This window comes from Buteo buteo, chromosome 1, assembly GCF_964188355.1.
Source record: "Buteo buteo chromosome 1, bButBut1.hap1.1, whole genome shotgun sequence".
NCBI lineage: Eukaryota > Metazoa > Chordata > Aves > Accipitriformes > Accipitridae > Buteo > Buteo buteo.
Genome location: NC_134171.1, coordinates 6,435,574 through 6,462,917, shown reverse-complemented (window position 1 = coordinate 6,462,917; position 27,344 = coordinate 6,435,574). Strand labels below are relative to the sequence as shown.

The 27,344-nt window shown below is 45.8% G+C and overlaps 1 protein-coding gene across 2 annotated transcripts; it reads left to right on the top strand.

Annotated features, from left to right (window-relative positions):
* On the top strand, window positions 1-27,344 carry SMYD1 (SET and MYND domain containing 1). 2 transcript variants are annotated; one of them, XM_075049110.1, is made up of 10 exons: window positions 1-341; window positions 11,027-11,203; window positions 11,896-12,109; window positions 13,805-13,935; window positions 15,736-15,774; window positions 18,701-18,893; window positions 22,213-22,305; window positions 23,509-23,672; window positions 25,243-25,411; window positions 26,899-27,344. In XM_075049110.1, exons 1-10 carry the CDS (start codon window positions 205-207, stop codon window positions 27,055-27,057), a joined length of 1,476 nt encoding a protein of 491 aa, XP_074905211.1. In that variant the 5' UTR covers window positions 1-204; the 3' UTR covers window positions 27,058-27,344. The 2 variants fall into 2 exon arrangements, with proteins under 2 accessions (XP_074905211.1, XP_074905299.1); XM_075049198.1 differs by lacking the exon at window positions 15,736-15,774.

Genomic DNA, 27,344 nt, shown 5'->3' with positions numbered 1-27,344 from the left:
TCGGTGATATTGCGTGGAGGATCTTCGCCTCCTGCCTCTCCTGCTCCCACCCCCTTGCCCTCCTATGGGAAACGGTGTGGCCGGGGGTGGGGGGAGGCCAGCCCTTTTATAAGCTTGGTCTTGCCGCAAGTCAAAGTTGACAGGAGTGACAGGAGATTTGGCTCGCTCCGAGATACCCACCTCCCAAGCCTTGGGGTCCCTGGGATGACCAAAGGGGAAATGGAGTCAGTCGAAGTGTTCGCGTCTGAAGGCAAAGGCAGGGGCTTGAAAGCCCGGAAGGAATTTTTGCCTGGGGATGTCATCTTTGCGGAGCCAGCCTATGCAGCCGTGGTTTTTGATAGGTAAGAGAAAAGCACTTGTAAAACACAGACCAAAAGTAATCTCGATGCAAAATTTCATCTGGCCGGGTGGGTAAAAGTTTGAAAGTGTCTGGACAACATCAGAAAAGGGTGCAAAGGGAAGTCAGAAGCACTTCTGTAAAGACAGCTTACAGTGAATGTCCTTCCCAGGGCTCAGATCAGCTTTTTTACTTTTAATATGGTGCAATCTGTTTCCAGGATGTGATCTTGCAAGGTGCTCGGTGCCATCAGCTTTTACTAAATGCGGTAAAAGTTGCGTGTATTCAGTGCCTCACAAAACTGGACCCACGTTACACTCTGGTGAACTGCCAGGAGTTAGTGTAATTCAAGTACAGCCATATCAGTCTGACTTTGCTGAAGCCTCTGATGTATAATGCGTGATAAAAATGAGTTACACTGTGCTCTGCTTACGTGTACCACCTCCCAGCTGTACACGCAGCTTCATCGCCTGCTGCCTTCGAACTAGAAGCTAGTGGGGTCTGCGAGTGATATTGTTTCTGTTAAAGTGATTTTATATTTATAGCTAGCCAAGTTAATTGGAGACTAGTTTCTGCTTTCACTTTTGCACGAGAGTGGTTTTAAATTTTTGTTCACACTGATGTAGCCAGCAACTGTATTCTGGTGCAAATGCATTTTTCTTTTCTGCTGCTTGTTTCAAGGACGAACAACATTCAATCAACCTGCGCTGCCGGTGTGGCTGGTAGGTGCCCACTTCTGCCCTTCAAATCAATGGAAGATTTACTTAAATACCCTGAAAGCTAAAAGACACAGAGAACCAATTTCTATGTTAATCTTCCATGGGATAAATCGAGAATAAAGCCTCAGACATTAATGGAATTTGTTCAGCCTTATAATATGCTGAGAACAGAATTTGGCCCAAACTTTTTAACTGAGGAGCTAGGTGTCAGCTGAAGGTTTCATTCTGGGCTTAGGAAACTTGTGAGCATTCTTCAAGGACATCATGGTGAGTCCCAAGACTGAATTTTTTGCCCCAAACTGCCAGTGACTTTAGTGAATATTGTGCACACTAAATAGGGTGGTGAGTGATTCTGCCTAGCTGAGCTTTCCCCAATCGAATCAGCTCCACTAATGAAGTCTGGGGCCGAAGCAGAGCTCATACTGCTGTTTCAATCCTGGTCATCTTGTAGCTGGAGCTGATTTGTGCTACTGTGTGATCTGGCAATAGCAGAGAATTGGGGATTAAATGGACAGAGCGGAAAGTAAGTGTTTTTTGTGTCTTTCATTCACTTTTTCCTTGCCCTTATACTGTCAGAGGGTGAACATGTTTATGAATCTTTACAATAGCAGCAATGACACTTTTTAGTTTTTATTTTGTCATTGCAAGAGCTCACATTAGAAATGTCATTTTTTATTTTAAAATGTTAAGTTCTTGAATTCTTAACCCTGAGTACAAATACAGTAGTTAGTGATGAAACCATCTCTCCTTGACGTGTCCTTTTAGCTCTTGTACTTCAGTTTCACTTGTGTCACTAGCTGGAATCTTGCTGTGATACTTCAGAAGTGGCTATGGACAATTATTTCTCCCATATGCCTTATTAAAAATAGTAGTTATCTTTTAAACCATTGAAAATATTTTGCCTTTTGATTGCTGGTTGAGAATTTTTTTCCTTCTGTGTGAAATGTTGCAAGCATTGTGCACAGAGTAGAGCTGTCCGTGTGCAAGAGCTACAACTTCACTGCATTTTCAAATGTCACTTCTGTAATGTGAGATAAGGGTAGAAACTATCACCACATCAGCTCTTAGACTGCAGACTCTGTCTTAGGCTTAGGTTTCCAAGAGCAAACCTCGGATGGGGAGAGATGTGCTTCCCTCCCTCCCCAGGCTGGGTTTGTTTAGCTCCCAGAGGGCAGGTCCAGATATTGAGCAGCAAGGTGCCAAGGTAAACACATCCCTTCTCTGTGACTGGAGAGGATGGGGATAGCTTCAGTCATCTCTCTGCTTCTTCTTCGTGCTGCTGTGCAATAGTAATGGACTCTTACCCTCCTGGGGCACATTTCATCCCAAAGCACTTCATATACGTCAGTGGTGAAATACATTCCCAAAATGTCCGAAGCAGGTGGTGCCAACTAAATGCTTGTTGGTTAGTGCTTGGCAGGGGATAACCTGGGCCTGAGATATAATGGAAATATGCATTTTTCTTGTGAAAACTGCCCTGATGCTTTTCCCACATGCACAGGGCTTTGGTTTTGAAGGTACTTTCTACTGCTGTCCCAGGGTATTCAATTGCATAAAACCCCATTGAACTGATTGCTATCAAAGAAGGGTAGCTTGGATCCTTGTAGGACCTGCAAGAATAAATTCACACGAGGCCACAGTGGCTGGTTTTGCCCTGAAAAAACTGCTGTTACCTCTGCATGGATGAAGACTCCAATGAAGAGGCATGTGTTTTTCCTTGGCCACAAACACACATGTATAGGTCCTAAAATTGGTGTTGAGTCTACACTATTAAAAAGGGTCTCACCCTGCATTGGGAAACCCAAAATCCAGAGTCCCTCATCCTAATTCCATTCAGCATCTTTCTCTCTTGCTGAAAGCAGTGTGTATGTGTACTATGGAGAGGGGATTCAAATATGAGTGATTGGTGGGTTTAATTTTTCGGCTCAGGTCCTACCAAATATGTGACCAGATTTTCCACAAACCTCAGCTTGCTTTGTGTATAAAGACCACCATGGAAGCCCTAGAGTGCAGAGTTGGTCTGTACTTTGCAGCCCTTTGAAGAGCTCAGTCCTTTGGGAAGCCTGGTCCCAGTGTGGATGCTGAGCCCCTGTAATCCCGCCCCTGATTTTGCTGTTGAAATCAGGTTCTGTATGTGATGTATACAGATGGCAATCAAACTGCAGTGGCCACACTGCAATCTTCTGTGTGACTGCATGTGATGTGGCAACAGAGCAGGCAAAGCGATGGTCTCTTTTTCAGTTTAGTAGGAGCAGCTCTTCAGAGATATAACAATTTTCTTGGTTCGGCTGTGCTACAGGATGGAAAGCACCTTGTGTTTGTGCCTGGGCACAAAGCTGTCAAAGGGATGGGAGGTATTACTGTTCAGAAATGGGGGAGCTCCATAAAAGCTGATCATCATTTGACCTGTTGAAGAACATAATTATGAAATGAAAAATTTGCATTATCTGCTATAGGTGTTTAACTTCAGGTGTGTAAGTGAGAAACCCCTCTGTAGGGCTGTTGCATAGCAGAAACCTACCTTTCGTACTCTGAGAAACTATAGGAAGAACAAACCTCTTTGTCCCGACTGTACAGGGATCTAGGAAGCCTGAACAACTAATCTTGGCACCTGGTGTTAGGTGCTCACAGCAGAAAGTGTGGATACACTACACTTTGGGCTTAAATGATGCAAAGGCTCTTCTCTATATATTGATGTGAGGAACTGCTGAAGTAATTTGGACCTGAGGCTGTCACCAACTGCACTGTATGAATGTCTTTCAGTAGGAGGCTGAGCTTGAGGAGGTGTTGAGAATTTTATTTTGCCAGGGAAAGGAGAAGCGTTTTCTTTGACAAAACTCTATAATAAGCAAGTAAGACCCATCAATTTAACTGGACCACCCTACAAGGTGATGTGGTGGCTTGTCCAGCAATATGCTTTGGGTCTCAGCTTGCAAATTAAGATGCCCAAAACTAAGGTCTGTTATAAGTGTCTGCATATAGCTAATGGCAGGATTCAGTTGCCATAGGTGTTTAGTGTCACTTGAGATGCCCCAGGGTGTTTGAGACATCCTCTTAGAGCTGACAGGTACAAACCAGGATTTATGAGACTCAGGCCTCCTCTCAAGCCAGATGAGTGTTCTTGCAGAGCCTAAAATAACACTAGGCTCCTATGTCCAGGCAAGTGAATCCAGCCCAAAGTGCCCATTACAGTCAATGGAGCACTATAATGTGCACTGAACACAGACACCTACCTTTGATCTGAATGACTTTCCAGACCCCACTGAGTGTTTTGATGGAATCTCTACATAGACACTGAGGGTACAGATGAGCACATCTAGGTGTCTAAATCTGCAGACTGCATCCCACCTTGGAAGTCCCTGAAGGTCACAGGGACCCTGAAGGTCCCTGAAGTCATTAAGGCTAATGTGGGCTTGTACTCTTCAACTCAATGATGGTCGTCTGAGCAGCAGTTTCTTACCCAGTACTGGAGACTTTTAGTCCAGAAGTACATAAAACTCAAAGTGAAGCTAAAGAAGGTTCCTATAGACATCAGCCAGCTCATAGTTTCTTAGATTTTTAAGGCCAGGGTATGACTCACAAGGTTAACCCTGCTCATTGCAGGGGGAGTTGGACTAGATGACCTTCAAAGGTCCCTTCCAACCCAAACCGTTCTACGATTCTGTGATTCTATAACCTTTTGCTTAATACAGTGGTTACCTGGCGTTGACTCCTGCATCAAGCCTGTTAATTCTACCTGAACTAGAGCAGGCTGTTTAGAGAGACGGTGAATACTGATTGAGAGGGGGTGCAGAACTCAGTGTGATCTCTAGTATTCTGCTGTTTGGATAAAGTGCAGACATACTCTCTGATCTGCATTTGAATCAGCCTTGCTGTTATCAGCTGAAATAGCACTCAGAAAATGCCAGTGTCAGGCCTGCTTTGCCCTAAAATAGATGCAGAAGGTTGGAAATCTATCTTCTCAAGGGATTCTTTGCCTTTGTTGGGGACATTTTTTGATTTGCAAAGCCCCTGTGCATTCCCCATTGACATTACCTCTCACTGAAGCTTTCTCTAGTGCTCTGCTTATGCGTTGGGGTTTAATCCTTCCTTCCCTCTTCACTTTCTCTTTGAAGAGCCCGTGTCTCCTTTCCTCACTGCCACCTTCAGGTCGATGGCATTCCCATTGCCTGGGCTCAGTGTACAGTATGTGACCTTCTCCTCTGGCATGTCAGTTGGCTCTCACACGTGTAAGAGTTTACATTTCCTACAGACATGGGGATGCCTAATATATCTCTGTCAACCTTCAAGAGAAGGTTTGCTCTTTAACCAGGGGCATTTGAGAGACAGTCAAGGCAAACAGTGTCATGTGGTAGAAAGCCAAGATCACCTGAAGATCTGCTTGATGAGTGATCTGCAAATTGCTAAAAACCTGAGATCATGCAATCTTTGCACTCCTTTTTGATGTATGAAGCAGGCCCAAAACATTTTGCAAGGGAAATGTGGATAGCTCCATTATTGTAGCTGGGATGACCTAGGGATATAAGAAATGCAAGATTTTCCATAATTGTATGACTCTGAAAAGATTATAGAAACAAGTTCTTTGAGCTGATCCCAATAAAAACTGAGAGCTAATGTGATCATATTCACATTGCTTAAATTTTCTGGGGTTTGTTTTTTTATTATTATCTCATTTATTCAAAAGCTTAAATAAAGCCTGGGAGAAAACCTAGCTTTTTTAAAGAAAACCACACCCACACCTCTAAAAAGAGGCTGAGAAATTTTGTAATGAAAGACTAAAAATAAAATGGTCTAAAATTAGTCTAAAATAAATCCTCCACTCAAATCAGACAGACCAGAATGTGTCATTCCTGACATTTTAAAGATAAAAGTACTAAGCTCCAACCCCCTTTTTAAAGGAGCAAAACTATTACTCTGCTAATAATTCACCATTATAGGTATCCTCAGTAGAAGCTAGGTATTGAATACCTCCCTTTTCCTTTCACTGCTGAAAGAGTAGGTGCATTTCCTTAGGCTTTTGCGTTTAATGAAGTGTTACAGCCTCTGCTTTGAAAGCCAAGTGAACTTTGCCTACATCTTAGGCTATTCTTATGCCGTCCTCTGTAGGATGTTGAGAAGAGAGATGCCTAGTCAGCCAATAATAAATATGAAGCAGGTGGACTTAGGTGTAAGGTAGGTCATCTGTGCATGTCATCTGTCATGTACAGAATAGAATAAACTCATGTTAAATAGTTTGTGAGCTTCTCACCATGTCCATTAGCTATTCAATGAAATCCTCCTTTAATTCCTTTGCACTACAGCCATCTCACCTTGCTTTTCCAGATCAGTGAATGAGATGCTGTGGGTGCTGGATGGGAAATGGTTGGCAGATGTTTGGGTTATGCATGTCTCAGAGGTGAGGTTAATATATTTCCTATGGCAGTGCTCAGCCCTCTGTCCTGGCAGGTCCAACAGATCTTAATCCATCTGAATCCAATCCAAGCAGTCACAAGAACTACTTGCTGCTTCTGATTTCACTGAGAGCCATGCTTGTGGGAGCCACGGTTTAGTTGACAGTGCTCGTCACCTCTTGCATTTGTTGGTTGGCACATCAAATCATTGCTTTTCTGACTGTAGCTATGTGCATCTCATCTACATAACACCAGAGCTCATGAGCCCCTGAGAGTTCAGCTCGGTTGATGCTTGGATGAGAGGCCAAAGAAGCCTGAGGCTCCCAAGAAAGTAATTTAGTGAGTTGGTCAGTGGCATCTGCCTTCCAAGTCAGTCCTAAATCCCTGACCTGGCAAAGCTTGGACGGGCTGGAGAAATCACTGTGCTAGTGAAGATCCTGCTTTTGGGCAGGGTGAAAAAAAGAAGTTCTCACTGTGTGTGGAAGATGGCTGTGAATGAAGGGCCAGAGATCACCCCAGAGGCCATGGTGTACATAGGCACAGCAGAAAGCAGTTCTATTGTCCCCATGTTAAAGCAAGGGAAGCTGATCACTGAGTCTGTAAGGGTTAAAACCTTCAGGGCTCCTGGGTAGGTGCCATACATCTCCTCAGAGATGTTCAGTGCTGCCTGGCCATGCAGCATCCTCTACAGGGAGAGGAAGCTCCATCTGGGCCACCTGGAGCCATTTCACGTTGTGATAAAACACTTTCTAGGCCAGAGAAGCCTTTACAGATCAGTGATTTCCACAGGCTGAGAGACTTGGGTTTAACCTGAGGCTGCTCCCCCTGTCCTTGCGGGACCTTAACCATTGCAGAGGGGTTGACAGGGGAGACTGTGGACCACTGCAAGCCTTTGGTGTCCTTGGTGTTTTCTCCTTCCAGGACAGATGCCATCAGAGCCTGTCGTAAGGTCCAGCCCTGGGGCCAAGGGAGAGCCCCAGTTTGCCATCCCCATTTGGGGCACCTGGCTCTGAGTGCCTCTGGGACAGCAGAATTTTGTACGATTTCCTAGGGGCACTTGGGGGATTTAGGTGCTTGGAGGGCCAGGCAGTGTTCAAGCAATGTTTGTTGAAGATTTAGGCAATAGATCTCAAATACCTGTGTCCCCTGATATTTTTTTCTGACCAAGAGTTGAGCCCAAGCCTCTAGAGTCCTGGTAATGCACATTATCAATAAATCCAGTCTTCTTTTAAACGATTTCTGAGCAGGGAGGATCCCATGAGGGTTTTGTGAGAGATGTGGTATTTCTTATACCTGCCAGTCAGATTACCTATGAGTAATTGTGTCTGCAGTTTCAATACTACATGAACTGTTCCTTCACCTCCTTGGGAAGTCTGGTATAACTTTTTTTGTGCATTTCTGCATCTCCTTAGAAACGAGGGCTTTCTAGGACTGACGGTAAGTTCCACCCGTTGGGTTTACTTTGGAAACTATGGACACCTTATGCAATAAACAGCAAATGCAAAGCCATCATTTCAGGATTTTTCTGTTCTTGGGGAGAGAGCTGGGGGAAGACAAGCCTCTCTTTGAGGACTTGGGTTTTGCTGCACCACATTCCCCTCCAACCTGTCACTCCTCTTTACAGGGAAACTTCTTTGACTGCCTTTTTGCTTTCTGACTCCCCTCAAAGCACACAGGCGGCAGGAGGGAGCCCCATTCCCTGTGTGAGATATCTCCCTGTGCTTCCCGGCACAATGTAACCATGCGGGTTTTATCAGCTCTCTGGCTCTCCTTTGCCTTACAAGGAATGTAATCTCTCTTGCACCTCTCTACTCCCCTGACTTGACAGCTGACAGAGAACAGCCTCACATTTCTCACCAGCTCCCAGCTCTTTCATTTGACTTAATGGAGCTGGCTGCATCCTTCTTCTTGGACATGTGCCCCACACCCCATCCCAGGTGCTTGCCTTGCGTCAGGCTCCCTCCGGCACTGCTTGCTGTCATCTTCCAAACCTCATTTTCACACGTGGTTTTGTCTGCTGTGGGTCATCCTGCTTTAAATCAATGGCCCTCCTAATCCTGCAAAAGCTAAAGCGCAGGCTGGATTGTGTCAGCAGCTCATGCAGCAGTGCCAGAGGAATGAAAGTGCATTTTAATTCTACTGTGATAGATATAAATATGGACACATATGTTTATATGTATATCTGTATAGTGGAGAGGCAGGACAGTCTTGGGGCTGGGGACTGTGGGTCTGATTACTGCCTGTGGCACAGGTTCCTCGTGTGATCATCAATAAATATTTTATTTCCTTGTGCCTCAGTTTCCCCACTGTGGGCTGTGGGTGATAATATTGTTCCCTTTATAATGAAGCCTCTGTGGTCAGTGACCTTTTTGCAATGAGGAGAATCTCCCTCCTGGGACCAACAGTGTCTAGGTGATGGGAATTTAAATTTTCCTGTCCTGTCAAGCCTGGCTGGAGGCAGAGATAAAGTGGGCAGTTGCCTGGAGAAGCAGACAGCTGGGATCACCAAATCAGGCAGTAAATAGCCTTCTCTAGCAGCAAAGGGAAAGTCCCAAAGTTGTTTGGGCCGGAGACCAAATTGTCTCCCCCTCTTTCCCAATGAATTAAGTCCTAGGAGCAAGCAGCTGGACATGTGAAAGGGGCACATGGGGGAGGTTTCCTGTTGGTCTGGGTCCCTGGATACTCTCAGAGGGAGGATGTGTGGTTAGACTTCTTCATCAGTATCCTCTGATGCATTTCTCCCCCAGCCTTGGTTATAGTTACATACATACAATTGAAATCCTCTTTTGAACACTCTAAAGAAGCAACTTGCTCCTTTCGAAAGGTGTTTCCCAGTTATCCTGTGACCATCTAACTCACAGTAACCTGTCAACTAGTTAAATCAGAGCCAGGAGCAGTAATAGCCAGTGAGGAACACTTACCACCGCTGGCACCAGAGAAAGACACATCAGGCTTTTGGATTTGGAGGAGAAATCTGCATCACTAGCCCCTCTGCAGGAAGGCTTTAAGTGGCCTAAAGAGCATAGCCCTGAAGCTGATGCCGGAATAAACAGGGAGGACTTCATGCCCTGAGAGCAGAGGACATCCTCACATCAGGCACTGTGCTCATTACCTGTAATGTTTAACAACACCTCCATTGGTGACATATTCTGGGCCACTGACCAGCAGTAAATCATTGATGTTCTCAGCTCAGCAACATACCAGCCTTGTGAAGATGAACGATCCCCTAGATTTATTGATAAAATCTGATGGTGATCATAAATGCAAGTATTGCTCTCTAAGCTTGGCATTACAGCCAGCCCACCCCATGTCCTACCCCAGCCAGTGCTCCTGCGAGCTGTTGAGAGTTCATCTTTCCTCTGTCTTCAGCTGTTTCATGTTCCTTGTCCATCCCTGGGCAGCTGAAAATCCATTCGTGCCTCAGCATTCATGCCTGGGGTCCTGCAGAACGGTTGGGAGCCTGCCCTGGTCCCTCAGACCTTCACTAATCCACAGTAAGTGTCTGTCTGGAATCACTGGGACCAGGAGAGCCCCAAACCCACCTGGTCTGGGGCTCTGTGCTGCTGTCTCCTGAGGGTGGACAGCCAGGAGACGTGTACTGAGACCGAAGGAAGGAGGAGAAGACATAAACCACTCTGTGATGAGAAGATCTACCTTGAAGGAGGCAGTTTTCTTGGTTTCCTCATGTGATTTCCAACATAATGCCACAGTTGCCAAGTGCAGTGTGTCCAGTACAGCTACACCTTTGGCCCAGTGGCAAAAAGAAGTGATAAGCAAAGCTGCTTTTTAATCCACGAAAACATATCTTGGTTTCAAGCAGTACAAACACAGGGTTTCCCTATGCAACCACTTTGGTCTACCAGTCTTCTTCATCGTGATACACCTCACTAGCAGAATATTTCTGATGTGTTTTTTTTATCCCCACAGCGTGCCTGTGCCTAAGGAAAGCTTAGGAGAGCAGGTAGGACAGCTCAGAGTCATGCTCCCATTTGGTCCCTCTCGCCCAATGTTTTCCTCAGTCTTTTGGGCATGGTAGTGGCCCATGGGGGGCCCAGGAAAGCCTTAGTGCTCAGCAGCGGCTTCACTTCAGCCAAATTCAGAGGCTTTGCAGGCAGGCGAAGCTCTCAGGCTGGCTCTTTGCCTTCACATTCTTCTTTGTGCTCGCCTGAGCTACAGACTCATTAGGCATCTGCTTTCTTCTCAGCAAATGGGTGGCTGGTGCTTCAGCAGGGGCCAGACAGAAAATGAAAACAGCCTGAAAATCCTATTAACAGCGGCGGTGCTGAGGAGGAGCAGATGAGCTGCAGGCAAGAGGGCTGAGAGCTGGGGAATGCTTTATTGCTGTCCTCCTTTAAACAAAATGCTTGTCTCTTGGCGTAGCCAGACAGAAAAGGAACAGCGCTGGGCAAGCACAGAAAGATTACGCTGGGTGGGATGTTTCTCCATCCTCCCCCAAAATCTCTGGCAGTCCATCCTTAGTGGCTGTGGGGAGCCCAGGGACAAAAAGCCGGCAGAACCCTTGCTGGGTGGAGCTGGCCCTTCACCGAGGTATGAGCCAACGGGTCCTTCTGTCCTTCCAGCCTGACACACGTCATCTGTCACACCTGCTTCAAACGGCAGGAGAGGCTCCACCGCTGCGGCCAGTGCAAGTTCGCCTACTACTGCGACCGGACCTGCCAGCGAGCAGCGTGGCTGAACCACAAAAATGAGTGCTCCGCCATCAAGAGGCACGGCAAGGCACCCACTGAAAACATCAGGTGAGAGCTGACCCCCAGGGACTGAGCTGGCTGCCTGGGGACAGCGGGAGAGGACAGAGCATCCCTCCGGAGGGTGGTGAGGAAGAGCTGGGTGGCCTGATTTGGAGAGGGTAGAGGTGGGAGATGGTTTGGGAAAGGCCAGGAGTATCCTTGAGCGGAGGGGATGGGGACCTGCAGGAGCATCTGGGGTGCGAGGGGGTTGTGCTTCTGCTTTTTTTTTTTTGGTGCTGGGCTCCAAAAAGTCTACTGCAGCTGAACATGGTGAGGCAAACCCACCCAGGGTGATTTAGGAGGTGTGGGAAAGTGGGGAGTAGGTGGAAAAGTAGAAGAGGAGATGGGCTCTTCCCCAATTTATCTATAGGATACATTGATTTGGCTTCACATCCCAGCTCCATCATGGAAAATGAGAGGAATCCTCAAGGAAATGAGGGCTGTTGTGGAGGGCTGGGGACCTGAAGAGGGTCTGTAGCACTTCTCCAGATGAGAACATAGACGCCAGGGCAAAGCCCTGCATCTCCCTTTCCTTCAGAAACCCGTGGATGGTGACCAGCCATCAGCCATCTGATGCTGAGCCTGCCTCGGTCTGTCTGCACACAATTTCCCACCCATGAAATGAATTTCAATGGTCCTTCGGTCCCTCTCCTTGCAGTGGGTGGTGGTGGTGCTAACACTTGGGGCTTTCTCCTGGCCAGACTGGCTGCCCGCATCATGTGGAAGATAGAGAGGGAAGGCAGCGGACTGGGAGAGGGCTGCCTGGTCTCCATCGATGACCTGCAGAACCATGTGGACAGCCTTGGTGAGGAGGAGAAGAAGGAGCTCCGTGCCGACGTGGAGAGCTTCCTCGAGTTCTGGCCGCCCCAGAGCCAGCAATTTGGCATGCAGTACATCTCCCACATATTCGGAGTGGTACGTTGAAGGGGTGGGAGGGCAAATGGGGGGCTGCTTTTAATGCCAGCTTCCCAGAGAAAGTCTCCAACTGGCCTGAGTTGAGGATGGCTGAGTTCATCCCTCTCTTGCCCATAAAAGACCATAGCGTTTGGGATAGCTGAGACCAGTATCTGCTGCAGGTGGTTTGAATACTGCCCATTCCCCATCCGCATCACTTCTGCACTGACACTGGGAAACTGAGGCATGGCAAGGGCAAGGTCTGAAACATTTTATAACATGCAGGCAAGCAGCTTGCTCAGCTGTAGGTGCTGCATTGACATCACAAGTCCTGCTGGGCATCTCTCTGCACCTGGGAGAGCTGAGAGAATCTATTTAAATATATTTTTTAGTAAATATACATAGAATATATGTGAATGTAACAGAACTGTTTTAGTATATGCATTAATGTCTATTACGTTGTGTGCATTAGATTTTTTACATGTATATTATAAATATATATTATATACATTATAAAAATAGGTAAAATATACTAAATATATTTAATAATATCCATTCCTGACTTGTTAACTACAACTTTTTGTTCTCAGTGTAGCAGAGAGGGAAATTCCCAGAAGCCAGTTCAGGCTGAGCTGCTCTGCCTCCAGCCCTGGTACAAGTCAGGGTGTATTCTGGGCTGCACTAACCTCTCAGCTAGCAACACTGCCCAAGGAGCCAGCGTCAGCTGAGATGAGATGCACACTCTGCTCGCACCTTTGCCAGTTGCTGGTGTGGTGGAGAAGTTGTCTTTGCCAGCCCTAGCCCAGAGAGGGGACACAGCATCCTTTCATACACACCCCGCAAAGGAAATCCAGTCCACTGGGCTCAGGGAGACCTATGTACTAGTGACTGACATAACTTGCCCATGCAGAAGTAAGGAAGTACAGATAAAATACAGAATCAGCTAAAAAAAGGAAATAAGACTATTAACAGAATAAAATAATTAGCAACTGATGAAATTATTTCCTTTGGTATATACTATCACATTTTCTCTTTGCAATTACTTCCTTGGTTCATGTTTGCAGCTGAAAACCGTTCTGTTCTTATGTGATAAGAATGTGCCATATAGAAAAGTATAATGATTTATTCTTGGTATATATGTCACCCAAAAGTAGTCATTCTGAAAATTGTCTGAGACTCATAACAAAGAGTAGTAACTGGTTTTTATAACCTCTGTGGGTCATCCAGTAAATATGGCTATGTTGAATGTAGCTCTCAAGGTAAATTTCTAACTGATACCTGTTTTAATAAGCATGAACTTTGCTTTCTGCTGATGCTCTGCTTGAATTGCCTCAAATTCATTTTCCTGTGACCTTTTTCTGAATTATTTGCAGGAAGCAAATATAAGAAAACTGATGCACGGTCAAACCAAATTTATCTTAAACATCCCAAATGAATAATAACAGCAAATGTTCTGCAGAGCTCTGCTTTGGGTTGGTCCATCTGCATGAGTCCTGCATTGCTTCTCTTCTGATGTTTTATCCCAGCTAAAGATTTTTCTACAGTTACCTTCTGCAATAATCTCGTAGGCACTCCTCCTTTCTCCTTAAAGTTTGGAGGTGTTATGCTAGAGACATACCTCTTCTAAAGCATCAGTGGGAATTGAGAAATCCTGAATGTAGCTGAGTTCAGCTTTTTCTCCTTTAATGCTTCTTCCTGCCTGTGTTTTGGGACTAGATCAACTGCAACGGCTTTACCCTCAGTGACCAGAGAGGACTGCAGGCTGTTGGTGTGGGAATCTTCCCCAATCTCTGCCAGGCCAACCATGATTGCTGGCCCAACTGTACCGTCATCTTCAACAATGGCAAGTGAGTGGATTTCTTTCCTTGGGCACAGTGGGGATGCATCCTAATGGGCAACTCAGCAGACTCTGCTAACCCCACAGTGTCAGACCCCTGCCCCAGAAAATCTATTCATTCTTGTTTCCTTCTCTAGCTCAGAAAAAAAAATCAGGATTTACTTTCTAAAGAGGAACTGTTTTCTCTCTCATTATTGTTATTTTAAAAATTATTGTCTGATGCACTAGACAAATACACAAGGTTTGACCCCAAATCCAGTGAACCAGCAAAGAATTCTCCCCTGGTTTCTGTGAGTTTTGAAACCAGACTCAAAATAGGTAGATAAAGTATTAAGTAGCTGCCTAGATCACCCCTTATATTGAGGCTTTATTTATAAATAGTTAAGAAACAATTATGGTTAATAAATTATTAAAGATTATACCGAGTCCACTGTCCAAGAGTTTCTCGTAACCGAAGCTTGCAATCAGCTGTGTATCACTATCATCTGCTGATGTGTTTATAACCATTCCTAACACAACCTTCATCTTTGTGAGAGTGTACCATCTCTATTAATCACTGATTAACTCTTTAGCAATGGGATCTTAATGACAATTGTGATTGTTATTTGCAAACTGAGTCACGTGCAAGTGAAGGCTGCCCTAAGCCGCTGGGCATTCCCCATTCCCACTCAAGTCCTGTAAGAAAACTTCTGCAGGACATGTGAGATGGAAAGAGATAAAGTGGGAAATGCAGGGATGTTTCAACAGAGCAGGGAGCAGAGGCTGCTGCTCTCAGTGCTCGGGGCAGCCCTGGGGAGGGATGTTCTGCCCTTCCCAGCCTCCAGGCTGTAACAGGTACAAACTGCTGCTGATTCAGCAAGTTGCATCGTGTGTGAGACATTAACTGTGGGAAACTGCTTGCCAAGAACTGCACAGCCACAGTATTTCATCCAAATTTTCTGCTAAGATTTTACAAATTCCAGTGTTCACCAAACTTTAGTGCTATAAGTTAACCCTCCATCCTCCCCTTCTTTAACACATTGTTTGTGCACTCCAGTTACCGCTGCTGGTTTTACCTGATAAAACTGTACCAGTGTTTATCAAGCAGCTGATAAACGAGCAAAGAGAAAACAAAACTGCATTAGGATGATTACCTTGGTGGGAAATAGGGTCTGATCCAAAGTCAGATTGGAGTCTGTGCTCTGATATCCAATTGCCCTGGATCAGATCCATAGTGGGATAATGGAGAACCTCTCCAATCAGTCTGGGAAGTGGAGGAGGTAACTAGCAGTGATAGCAAGCCTGAAGTCTGAGTTTCTGGGCGGTAAGTAGAGGAATGGCATTTTGTTTGCCTAGCAGCTTGTCAAAGCTCCCACATGTATCCTGTTACTGACTTTAAACTTGACCATCTGGTTATTGGCCAGGTAAATTATGAAGGTTTCTTGTCTTTCTGTGGAAACCTGATGATAAGCCCCTGTTGTGGGAACCGAGCACTCTATCAGTGCTCAAGGCACAATACTGGACTTGAGGACACACTAAACTCATCACACAGAGCACAGTCCTTGTTGCTGATATCCCAGTCTGATTTCTGTTTCAAGCTGTGTTTTAGAGAGGACAACTACTGATGTCAGTGGAGACACTCCTGTGCAGGAGAACTAGCCCCCTTGTGCCTGCCAAACATCAGAAGCGGGTTTTGCACACCCCCTGGCCAAGACCACTTCTAAAATCACAGTGCCAGGACAGTTCTCCACCAAATCTGCCATGTACCCATTTTTTTGTTGTTGTTGTACTTGTACCTGTGTAAACTGCAGATGTTTGTTTTGTCTTTCAGTCATGAGGCTGTAAGATCAATGTTCCACACACAGATGAGGTGGGTCGGTCTTGAAAGCATCATCCTCCCCCCTTGCCCTGTACCCCTAATGCCCCGTGTTTAATGGAAAAGCTGCAAACAGCCTGAGGGGCTCCCTCTGTTTGCAAAAAATGTCACTTTCCCCATTTTCTGAACTTCTACTCCTCCCCCCATGTAAAGCCCCACTAAACCCAAACCTCACTTAACTCTGCATTTTGTAGTAAATTAAAATGATAGTGGTAATACCGTGACTGTCTCCCCCACTGCAAATTCCCTCTCTGCCTTCCCACCCTCTCTGTTGGCTTCCTCCCTGTCAGTATTTCCCTTCTCCACTTCTCATTTCTCCTCCCCTGACTACGGCAAGAGCATGAAAGTCAGAACAAGGTCTCGCTAATCTTGTACAGCCCAAAATAAAACCTTGCGTATTAGGAGATGAGAAATGATTGCATTACTGACATACTAAATAGTCCACGTTTCTTCTGCAACAAACGGTGCCCGTTGAATGCGTTGCCTACAGTAGCAGTGCCATGAGATGTAGGTTTCATCCTTTTTTATCATAATACCTGATTAATGTTTTACCCTTTAATGATGCCACTGTTACCTGATCCAAACTAAAGAAATCACAAAAATATTTGAAAAAAAACCTTCTCTGCTTAGCTCACTGCACTTGGTATATTATAGTCAGTCCTGTTAAAGGGACACTGTTGTCTTTAAATTTTAATTTCAAGCAAACATGCAATTTCCTCAAATAAGACATGAAATATTTTTGAAGTGCTCTTCTTCACCACTGACGCTTACTCGGTGCATTAAAGATAGGACCATAAAGAGAGGCAAATGAGTTTCACTTCTGATTAGAGTTGCTATTTTGGGGCAATTTGAGTTTTGACCTATGGGGCACTCACTGTGCCTGTGCGTGTGTCTTTCAAGGTCCTTGGTGCTTGGGGCAGACACTGGGGAAAGAGCACAGGACAAGCTCGGTGGGGTGCTCTTGGCTGACAGTGTCTCTTTAACTATAGCATTTAAAATATGCCATGTGTTTCCAGGCTTATCCCAGACGCTATCAATCCCCCCCACACAAGGGATGGCTGCTTAAAATATACCTACGGTGCTTAGGCTATCAGGGGCATCATAAAAGTCAGAGGCTTGATTTTGCTTCTCTGGTTGCATGACTCACTTTAATGAGGATCCTGCTAAGTGTGAACAGGGATGTTTATATGTGTAAACCTTTCTGATGGGAATTGCTCTTTTTTATGCACTTTCTCCTGGAGTAGCAGGTTGCACCTTTCTTTGGCTGGCATTTACCTGTGGTTGCGATGTAACTAATAGCTGCCCTTCGTGACGACGGCATGTTTAGTGATAAATTTTGTATGAAATATGCTACTGATATGCTCTAACACCCAGAGAAGGTCAAGACCAGCCTCAGAGAGTAGTTTTCACAGCAGCTGTAGCACAGCTGAAAGGCTCAGAGCTACCCCCTTGGTGCTGAGAGCTTGTAACAGGAATTGCAAGAGAATTACAATCCCCTTGCAGAAATATGATCACACAGAAAAAGTCGTGTCCTCCCCAAAGGACTTACTTTTAATGCACCTGGTGACACCTTCGAGTCCTACGTCACTTATGCCTTTGGTGAAACCTTCATTGGGTCCCATCTAAAGCACCTCATGTTCAGGTGGGAGCCAGCAGGTCCCCCCCAGGTCCACCTCATAGCAGGCGTGTAGATCAAACACGCTGTTGAACTCAGCAGGAGGATGATCAAGGCACGCTGCCCACGGTGAGGGAGTCCCAGGACTGAGGTACCACACTGTAGTGCAACGGTAGGGTGGCAGCTCAGACCATGGGACTCGCTTCATTTTGATAACCTGTAAGTATGCCTACCTGCAAAAATATGTTTAACCAACTAACTGGTCTGAGCAGAGAGCCCAAGGTCACTGGTTTCAAGTGCAGTGAATTATTTCTAACCGTGGGTGGAGTCACTACTAGATGGGGGAGTAGATGGATACAGAAGCACCACTTTGCAACTGGTATTTGATGGAGCTTTTTCCCATTCTGGCCAAATTCTTCAGCCTGTCCAGTTCAGTTCAGTTGTGCCTGTCAAGCCCCTGCAACTGAGAGATGGCCCAGAGCAACCAGGAGATTTAGCACGTAGAGTGAAATAGCAAGGGAATACTTTTGAGTGTCCACACTGTTTAAGACCTTTTGCGGGGAACGACATGAGAGAAAGGCAGGTGCAAAGGTCTGGCTTTCTAAAAGCCTGTCATCAAGGGCTTGCTGTGGATGGCAATTGAGTTGTCATTTGTATTAACAATAGGCAGCAGATCACATTAGCTATTAAAAAATAGACTATTTCCAGAGAATTGTTTTTAGGTCTTTATGTAGAGATGCATGAACAGGGTGAGGGCATCTCTTACCCAGCACCCAGAGGGAATTTGTCTTAACTTTTCAGAGTGAAAATGATACTGAAAGCAGCACAGCTCAATCTGGGAGTCTAGCCAGGGATGTGTGGGTAACATGCAAAGCAGTACTTAAAAAAAGACCCAAAGTCCAAACTCAGCATTTTGCAAGGCTTGTTGGGTATTTCTGGTCTCAGGGTTTTCTTCTGGCAAGATCTCCTGCAACATAATAAAATTTTATGTCCAGGTTCAGCCCCTGTTCAGATAAAGTAATGGAGCCATAATCTGTTTATAGCTCGGACTCTTACTTATCCCTGCCAGGGACATGCAGAGGGGCAGGAGAAACTGGTATGACTGTGGTTTTACTCTGTATTCAGTTAACCAGACTTCTGCCCATCTCTGCATTGCCTCCCTGAAGAGCTACAGCAGTACCTTAGGGCAAGGGCTCACCTCTGCAAGGCAGGGGCAGGTCACAGGATTTGTCCCTGATGGCTCTATGGCTGCACCTTTGCTTCTGCTGCATCTCTAAGTCAATATCTCATCTCCTTTGCACCCAGGATCGAGCTGCGGGCACTGAGCAAGATTTCTCCAGGGGACGAGCTGACTGTTTCCTACGTGGATTTCCTCAACGTGAGTGAGGAGCGGCAGAAACAGCTGAAGAAGCAGTATTACTTCGACTGCACCTGCGAGCACTGCAAAAAACACATCAAGGATGACCTGATGCTGGCAGCGAAGGAGGGGGAAAGCAAGGTATGCTTTGTGCTGCTGTGTCCAAACCCAGGAGAGGCTGGGTCTCCTCCACCAAGGCATCTGTGTGTCTCTGTGGCTGTGGTTCCTCAGCCCGGGAACACTCTCAATAGGAACAGAGTCAGGTTTTGGCAGAAGCCTGGCTAGTGCCAATGTGAAAAATGAGAACAGAACTGAACCTTGATTGAGCACAACACCAATTCAAGCCCACCATGCAAGGCCAGTTTAATCCCTATTATGCAACATAAGTGCAGTTTTTAATTTAAAAAAAAGCCCACAAAATTTGCCTTTGACTCTAACCTAAAAGTCCATCAACAGGCAGAATGCTAAAACATTGGAAAATTACGTCTAAAGCTGAGAAAATGCTGGCGTTTAGATTGTGGTTTTTTTTTCTGAGGAACTGAAAGGGAATCAAAGTTTTGAACAGCAGAAAGGAAAATGTGTTGCAGGTGATTCATGGTGACAGGACTAACCAGCGCTGCTGAAGCTGTATGGTTTGTAAAACATGTACCATCACACTGGCTCCAGGAATGTGGGAAGCCTGAACATTGCTTGACATTTGTGCATAGTTGCTGTGGGCAGACTGACTGCGAAGAATTCACATGTCGACTGTTCATTTTTAAGTAATCTACATTTTCCTTGGAGGTCTCACAAGTCATTGAGTGGGAGGGTGTAAGGCTGTGTCTTGCTGTTGGCAGTGGGATGTGTTGCTTGGCCAGCAGCACCAGTTTATGAACATTCTGGTAGCTCTAAAATTTTCTTTTTGGTTCCTCTGCCCAAGGATATAATTGGTCATATCTTTTGTCCTCTGTGGCAGTGTTAGCTTAGGAGGTTTCTGCTCCTGCAAGCTTTACAAGGTGTGTAAGGGAAGGCAAAGCAAGGCAGGGCAATTTAATGTATTATCAAGCCATTGATCTGCACTATTGAGCAGTCATGTAATGAATCAGACAGCACAGCTCAGGGGCTGATGTGGGGCAGGACCAAACAGCAAAGGTGGGATGAGGAACCGTGACCTCAGACCAGCCCTGCCACCAGGAGAGGTCCAGTGAGCTGCACCTTCCCGGGAAGGAGCACAAACCCCTCAGCATCCAGCTCACTAGTTACCAGAAAGCCAAGCTCAGTCCTATGACTCTTTTTTCATAGAGGTGGCAGTCAGGAAAGGCTGGATATTGCAGAGTATAAGTCTCTCCTTGAGAAAGGTTTGGAGAAATGGGATCGAACTGGTACCAGGGAGCTCTCATAGGAAATAGGACATGGGACTAAAGGAGACCCTTTGCTTGCTGGGTCAAGTTCTCCTCTAGTGCAAAAGACCCTGCTATATAATCCCATTACTAAATTATCAAGCTTCATCTTAACTACAGAAACTCCCCACTTCTAATATAAAGCTGTCCCAGAGCTCAGTCCTCTGATGCAGAAGCATTTTCATCTGACTTTCTGTAGAAATATTTTCGAACACCTCCTCCAGAGGACAGCATAAAAAAATTTCAGCTCTCATTCAACACCTGCTATCAAGCCTTGACTGAGCAGTGAGATGCACCATCCGCTTTTCATGAGCATTAGAGATGCTCTGCAGCATGCAGTAGGAAGACATGCGCTTTTGGGTAAACGTCCTCCACAATCTGAATTGCTTGTATAGAAAAACGCCTGTAACTATGCAAGGTGCATGATTTCAGCTATTAAAAATACACTCCCACAGACAATAAGTATCCAGACTGACCTCACCCGCAGAACACGTCTGCTTGCCACCGGCTGTATCACATTTTCTGAATTCAGGCTCACTTGCCTCAGAGCAGCAATGCTCACAGCTGTGTGGAAAAAGCACTATGAATATATGCAAGATTGACAGCTTACATCCTCAACAGCCGCTCTGACCTCCAGTCCTTCACCCCTTCCAAATAGTAGCAAAGTTCCCATTGTTTATAATGACAATAGACTTAGGGGTCTAGTAAATGCAAGAGAGGATTTTTATTAGACAAAGCTACTGTGCAAGTGCTGTTTAAAGTACCTATTCTGGGAGTCTACTCAGACAGCATAGCAATGTGATTTGCACTGATGTTAACATTGCCTTTGAATGTGCTCTGTGCCCTAGAACACCCTGTGTGCTGCTCAAACAGCTGCCAAAATCTGATTAGCTATGGTAGTTTTAGTCTAATAATATAGACTATTTGTCTGTAATCATATATATATATATATATCTCGTTTTCCTTCCTTCCTAAACTTTCAAGAGCTTTCCCCAACTAGCTGAATTTCACAGATTCCTCAAAAATCTGATTGACTAGATGTGGGAAAAAGACAATGGGACAGTCCTATGTCTTGACGCCAAATCTTTGCGTCCTTTGTTACAGTGTTGGGTCTCTGCTTTTGATCTGCACCCAGAGATCCTTCCTGGCTGCTGGGCACATGCCTCTGCTCTGGCTCTACCACATGTCTCCAGACCAGGCTCTTCCTGAAAGCTTCTGGAATCATGTGATTGTGGACTGATTTCAGATTTCCCATTTATGAAAAGGAGGGTCATGAGAGCTAGAATAGTTTGAAAATGCAAATTTGAAAGGCTCAGAAAAGTGGAAGATGAATGATGGTGCTGGATATCATAATGCTATATTTCAGCATTAAATTAAGGAAGAGGAGTCAGCTAATTCTGAGCTGGTTAGCGTTTTGCCAGGCATGCCTAGATGTGCATCATGTTTTCAAATACACGGTGAAATCCAAACTTCTTTGAGGTGTGTGAGAAAACACATTTCACTCTCTGGATGCAGCTGAAATCTGAGATCAACCATCTTATGGTGTTTGGATCTAATGACAGCATTTCTCAGAGTGGGTAAAATTTAGTGATCTTTTCTATCCTTATTCCACCCATCTCTCATTCAAGAGCCTTATTTCTCTCAAGCAACTGCAATAGGGGCACCTGATACACACTAAACGGTGACTTTCACAGCCTCTTTGGTGTCTCATGAGACCTCCCAGTTTCAGGGTCAATTCCATCCCTTTTCTAGAGAAGAGAAACGGGGGGAAGAGTTGAGGAACCCAGTTATGCATGCCAGAGGTACATGGCAGCTACCCTGATGAGCAACACTTGCTGAAGTCAGCAGGAGCTTCACCTCTCAACTTGGCACTGGGACCATTTCAGCCCAGTCTTGGGCAGGTCTGAGAGGCACACTGGGATATACAGCCAGCGGTAGAAAGGTAGTGGGTAATGTGGGAAGCATCCTGCTGAGCTGATTTGGGTTCCCAGACTGCAGAACAAGCATCCCTTCAACTAGGGTATTTTGGCATGTGTCAGGCCGTGCGTTTTCCTCACTGGTTTTCCAAATGTTGTCCCCAGCCCTCTGCAGAGACAGTGAAGGAGGTCATCCAGTTCTCCAAGGACACGCTGGAGAAGATCAACAAGGCCCGCATGGAGGGACTTTACCATGAAGTGAGTCCCACTACTTTTGCTCTCTTGCTGTATACAGCCTGCCAGGGAAAGCAGGTCTTTTCCCTCTCTACGTCAGTGATTTAAGGATGAAACAAACCCCTACTGCTGTAACCTGAACACCGCCATGTGCTTCCCGCCTTTTGAGCAGCTCAAATTGCAAAAGCTGACACTGGTTTCTGCCCTCTGTAAAGCACGACTGTGTCTGAGACAACATTCCAGGCTGATCTCTTTCATAGTGATGATATAAGGAGATTCAGGTGACTTCCAGCACCTCCAGTTGACGCAGGTGTTGAACCAAAAGCCCCCCTGGCAAAAAACTTGAGTCACAGGGCAAGTTTAATGAGTCAACTCTGCCAGGTAGCCTCATAAAAAGGGGGACAGTGGGATTGAGAGATGAATGGGACAGTCAGGAGACTTGACACACGGAGCTGTGGGCTGTTTGCCTCTTGATCTCCTCTTCACCTCCTGGCTCCTGCATGTTGCTCATTTGTTAGGTGCTGAGGATGGGTGTGTGGTGTGGGAGACCCACATCCTACCTGGACCACAGGCCACAAGGGCAAAGGGTGAGAGAGCTCAAGTCACTTCTTCCTTTTCCCCTCTTTTGCTGACCCAGGAAATATTTAATTATTCTCTTCAGAGCATAACAGCTTCAGGAAAACACTCCAGGTTGAGCAAGAGCCTCTGGTTTTGAACTTAGTTTGGGAAAAGGCTGAAGCCCCCCAGAGCAGAAATCTGGACATTGGGTCACGGGTAGGTGCAGATGTGACACAGCTGAGCAGACAGGCATGGGGCAGTGCAGCCCCATGTCTCCAGCCGCATGGGGTCATTAAGAGCATTCATTATATCAAGTGCTTGTAGGAGGTTGGGTGGATGGTTTTGGGGTATAAAAGTCCTGCAGGCACTTGCTATCTGACAAAACCCAACCTCCTGGGATCTTTCTTCTCCTGAGCCGTAGACATCACTTTTTCCTCACCAGTTTTATGAATGTAACCCTGGGAGAGAAAGCTTTGAGCACCAATCCTTTTGCTAGGCTGATATTTCTTGAAGAATCAAAACATATCCTATCTTCCCCCAACTTCACAGAGGCTGACTTGGCCTCTGGGACTGGTATGGACCACGCAACCCGCAGGGCTTTGGTGTGGCAGCTTCAGGGCCAAAGGTTCTCTGACTTGCCTTTCCTCTTCCATCTTTCTCCGGGCACAGGTCGTGAAGCTGTGCCGCGAGTGCCTGAAGAAACAGGAGCCTGTGCTGGGAGACACGAACATCTACCTCCTAAGGATCCTCAGCATTGCCTCCGAGGTGCTCTCCTACCTCCAGATGTTTGAGGAAGCAGCTGACTATGCCAAGAGGATGGTGGACGGCTACCTGTATGTCTGTGCCCTATTTTTGGCAGCTCTCTGTGGTTGTGCAATGTTAGTCAGTGTGTTACAGGAATAATTTTTTTTAGTCTGCTCTTATCAAGGCAGCGGTGCTGGCATTCAGACTGGGACCTGATTACATCACCAGACAGAGAGGGACTCCTTCTTAAATGCACAAGAGCTCCCAAACACCTTGATTTACTAAACTGTAACTGGCAAATGGTCTGGGTACATCTTTCATTAGCCTTTTCATTTTGTCTCAGAAGCACCCCAGGGCTGCCCTGGTAGCAAGACACAGAGCCTGGGTACAGGACAGAGAGGCTGTCACTGCAGAAGATGGTCTATTCCCTTGCACCCTGCAGGAAGGAGAAGTTGTAGAGAAAAGAGAAACCGTGTCAAATGGCTGTCACTGAAGATATCCCTTCATTCTTGAATAATACATGGATTTTTATCTTGGCTAATTAGTATACACAAGTCCTGTGGTAAAAGCTCAGTGAGAATAAAGAAATTCAGGCTTAGTTCACATAGATCCGGGGAAAACCTCACAGGAAAATGATGTACTTTATTATTACTGAGGTTTTACTACAGGACTGATGAGTATTAAATAGAAAAAAAAATAAAATTAAAAAGTAATGGAGACCATAGAGAAGAGAGAAAAGCCCATCTCATCATCTCATTCACCCTCCTGCTGGGAGCATCTCATACCCATTACTTTCTTTTTGGTCAGTTCTGCCCCAAAAGGCCTGTGATATTTTGTTTGTTTTCAGAGGGGTGACAGACTCACCTCCCTGTCTTGCAGGCCTGACAAGCCACCTCACGTCCCAGCCCTGGCACTGAGCTAACTGAATGACACAGAGGAAATTGCTTCCCTCCCACCCCCCCCAGTTTTTCAGTCCAGAGTGAGGACTGCAGTAATTTCCTTCCTTTCTTTAAGATCTGCCAATTCAATATGCCAAATAAGCCCTTGAAGGCAGGACTTCAGATAAGTCCAAGCAGCTTCTAACTCTGCCTCAGCTTCTAAAGTTGGCTGTAGAGGCCAGGTTTCATTTTTCCCTCCTCGGGTACTGGCCATAGGGGAGTGATCTGATAGTCTCCAGAGGCAGGGATGCATCTCCAGGGGGTGAGATGAACAATTTTGGAGTTTCTGGAACCACCTGTTTCTCGCCTCACTTTGAATGAGAAGCTGGTGGTTGTTGCATTCTCAATTTAGGCACTGCATGAAGTGTCTGAAGTTAAGTTTGCGCTATCTATCTGGGCTGTAGGGTCAGATCTAGGTTTTGTTTGTGCCTAAATAATATGGAATGACAGAGCTTGGCATTCTCTAACCCAGGTGTCCAACTTTCCCAGGTCACAAGTTGTTCATCCCCTTTCACAACAACTCACATCCATGTATAACTCGTGTCCTCGTGTAACTCATGTCTGCCCCTTTCTAAGCAGGGCTGCACATTTCAGTGGCACCGAAGGCAATAGGCTCTTCACTTGAGTAAACAGTCTGCTCTTTGGCAAACATGTCACATCACTGACAAACATTTGGGAACCCAGATCTGTCCTGAACTAAAATTACTCAATGTTTTTCCAGGAAAATATACCATCCCAACAATGCACAGCTGGGGATGGCCGTGATGCGGGCAGGAGTGACTCACTGGCATGCTGGTCTCATTGAAGCTGGGCATGGCTTGATCTGTAAAGCCTATGCCATTCTCCTGATAACCCACGGACCCTCCCACCCAATTACCAAAGACCTGGAGGTAGGTGTCATCCCCTGTGTTGTCTCTGCTGTCTTTCTGGGCAAAATAACATTCAAGCTGTAGAAACAACCCATCCGTAAGAGCTGAGATATGTATCAAATACTGACTGCTTCTTACTGGTGCTGTGGTTTTCTCTAGATTATGTTACAGTCTGCTGGGAAGTGCATGTCCCTTCTTATGGGAATATTTCATCCCTGAAAAATAGCTTTTATCCTGCACTGGGACATATATTAAAAATGGCTGCTTAGCCCCTGAATCTTCTTTGAAACTGCTGTGCCCAAGGACAGAGCCTCCCATTCTTCACCCTGATTTCGCTACTCTCGGATGGATGGCATTACAATTTGACTATATCAGATTACATATGGTGGATGTTCCCAGTTTACCGACTGATTTTCTTTGTTGGTGTCCATTCTTCTTTATTTAACACTCCCCAGTCTTTCTAAGCTGCAATGTATTTTTTCCTCAAATGACTGATAAGTGTATTTCCTAGCTTAGGCTCAGGAGCTGCAGATCCTGGGGAATTACACCTGCTCAGCTATGATGAAATATTTACAACTGCAGCTGGGGATCTATAATTTCTTTAGCCTTTAACTCACCTGATGTGACCTGTTGGCTTTACAGCATTCTCCTTTATTAGCCAAAAAACTTACACAATACCAAATGAAATACTTTATTGATGTCTTAGTTCCTGTTATAGCAGAGCGATAACCTTTAGTAGTGCAATTTTATATCATTAGAAAAATGAGTAACTAGTACCTAAAGCCAACCTGTCTGTTGACTGTTTCCCTATATATAGCAGAGGGTGAGACCCCAGCACCTCCATTTCTGTATTTCCCTTCCCACTCACTTTAGGAGGAAAATAGTGGATATATGGCATGTGGTTATCTCTGTGCTCCTAAAGCAAGGGTTGAATAAACTCACAGACAGGTGTAAAAAGGTTTCCTGAAATCCCTTCTAAGCCTCTGCTATAATGCAGCACAACGAATGACTCTGCTCATGGTGAACCCTGGGATGCAGGGGGTGCGACTGTGATGTGGTTGAAGAGGGGCTGAGCATCCCTCTCCTCCTCCTCTCCCTCCTCCCACAGGAGGTGACCCCCACCCCCGTGATGGGTCACACCAAGAGTCAAACCCGGGGTGTGGATGGGAAGCACGCTCGCTCTCTGGCTCTGCACAGCACCACCTCGAGGTCCTGCATCAGGTTTGGGAGCGTGAGGCTTCCCAGCAGCCTGTAGAAGAGCTGGGTGCAGGAAGGGCTGATGCCTTCTTCGCCTTCACAGTACATGGGCAACCAGGTTTGAGAAAGTAACTGGATATCTGTGGCCAGTCAGTTTTGGTCCTGCTGGTGGGACACCTAGAGTAAGGTGCATCAGTCATTACATGGCCTTGGACATCCCTGAAGGTCGGTCCCCATTTTCAGGCAGTGCATTATTCACTTGCTTCGAGATCCCCTGCATCACAGGTTTTGTAACCTGTTGTGTTCCTCAGGTCATGCGTGTCCAGACGGAGATGGAGCTGCGCATGTTCCAGCAGAATGAGTACATGTATTACAAGATGAGGGAAGCTGCCCTCAAAAATCAAAAGATTCAAGTCATGCCTGAACCCAGCAATGAAGCCTCACCAAGCCTCTTCCACAAGAAGGAATAAACCCTGAGCTTGACACGATGCCTGTCATTCATGCCTGTGCGATAACATCACCTGTGGCACCTCCAAACATTGGGAATGTGATATAGGAATGTGATCTATCCATCAGGATTATTTCCAGTGGCACCAGTCTGACAGCATGGAAGTCCTGGGGGAGAGTCCTGAAGAATGTTCTGAGGGCTCGAAGCAGAAGAGATCTTGAGAGAAACAACATCCTTTTTCTACCACTAGCATTAAAAATCAAGCACACACCCCCCCCCGTTATAAAATAATTTACATTATTATTGGAA

Excerpts from the sequence above, each read along its gene's own strand:
- SMYD1 (XM_075049110.1), top strand. The coding sequence starts at position 205 with ATGACCAAAGGGGAAATGGAGTCAGTCGAAGTGTTCGCGTCTGAAGGC. Across the intron at positions 15,775-18,700 it reads ATGTTCCACACACAGATGAG|GATCGAGCTGCGGGCACTGA; the intron begins GTGGGTCGGTCT and ends CTTTGCACCCAG. Across the intron at positions 18,894-22,212 it reads CGAAGGAGGGGGAAAGCAAG|CCCTCTGCAGAGACAGTGAA; the intron begins GTATGCTTTGTG and ends TGTTGTCCCCAG.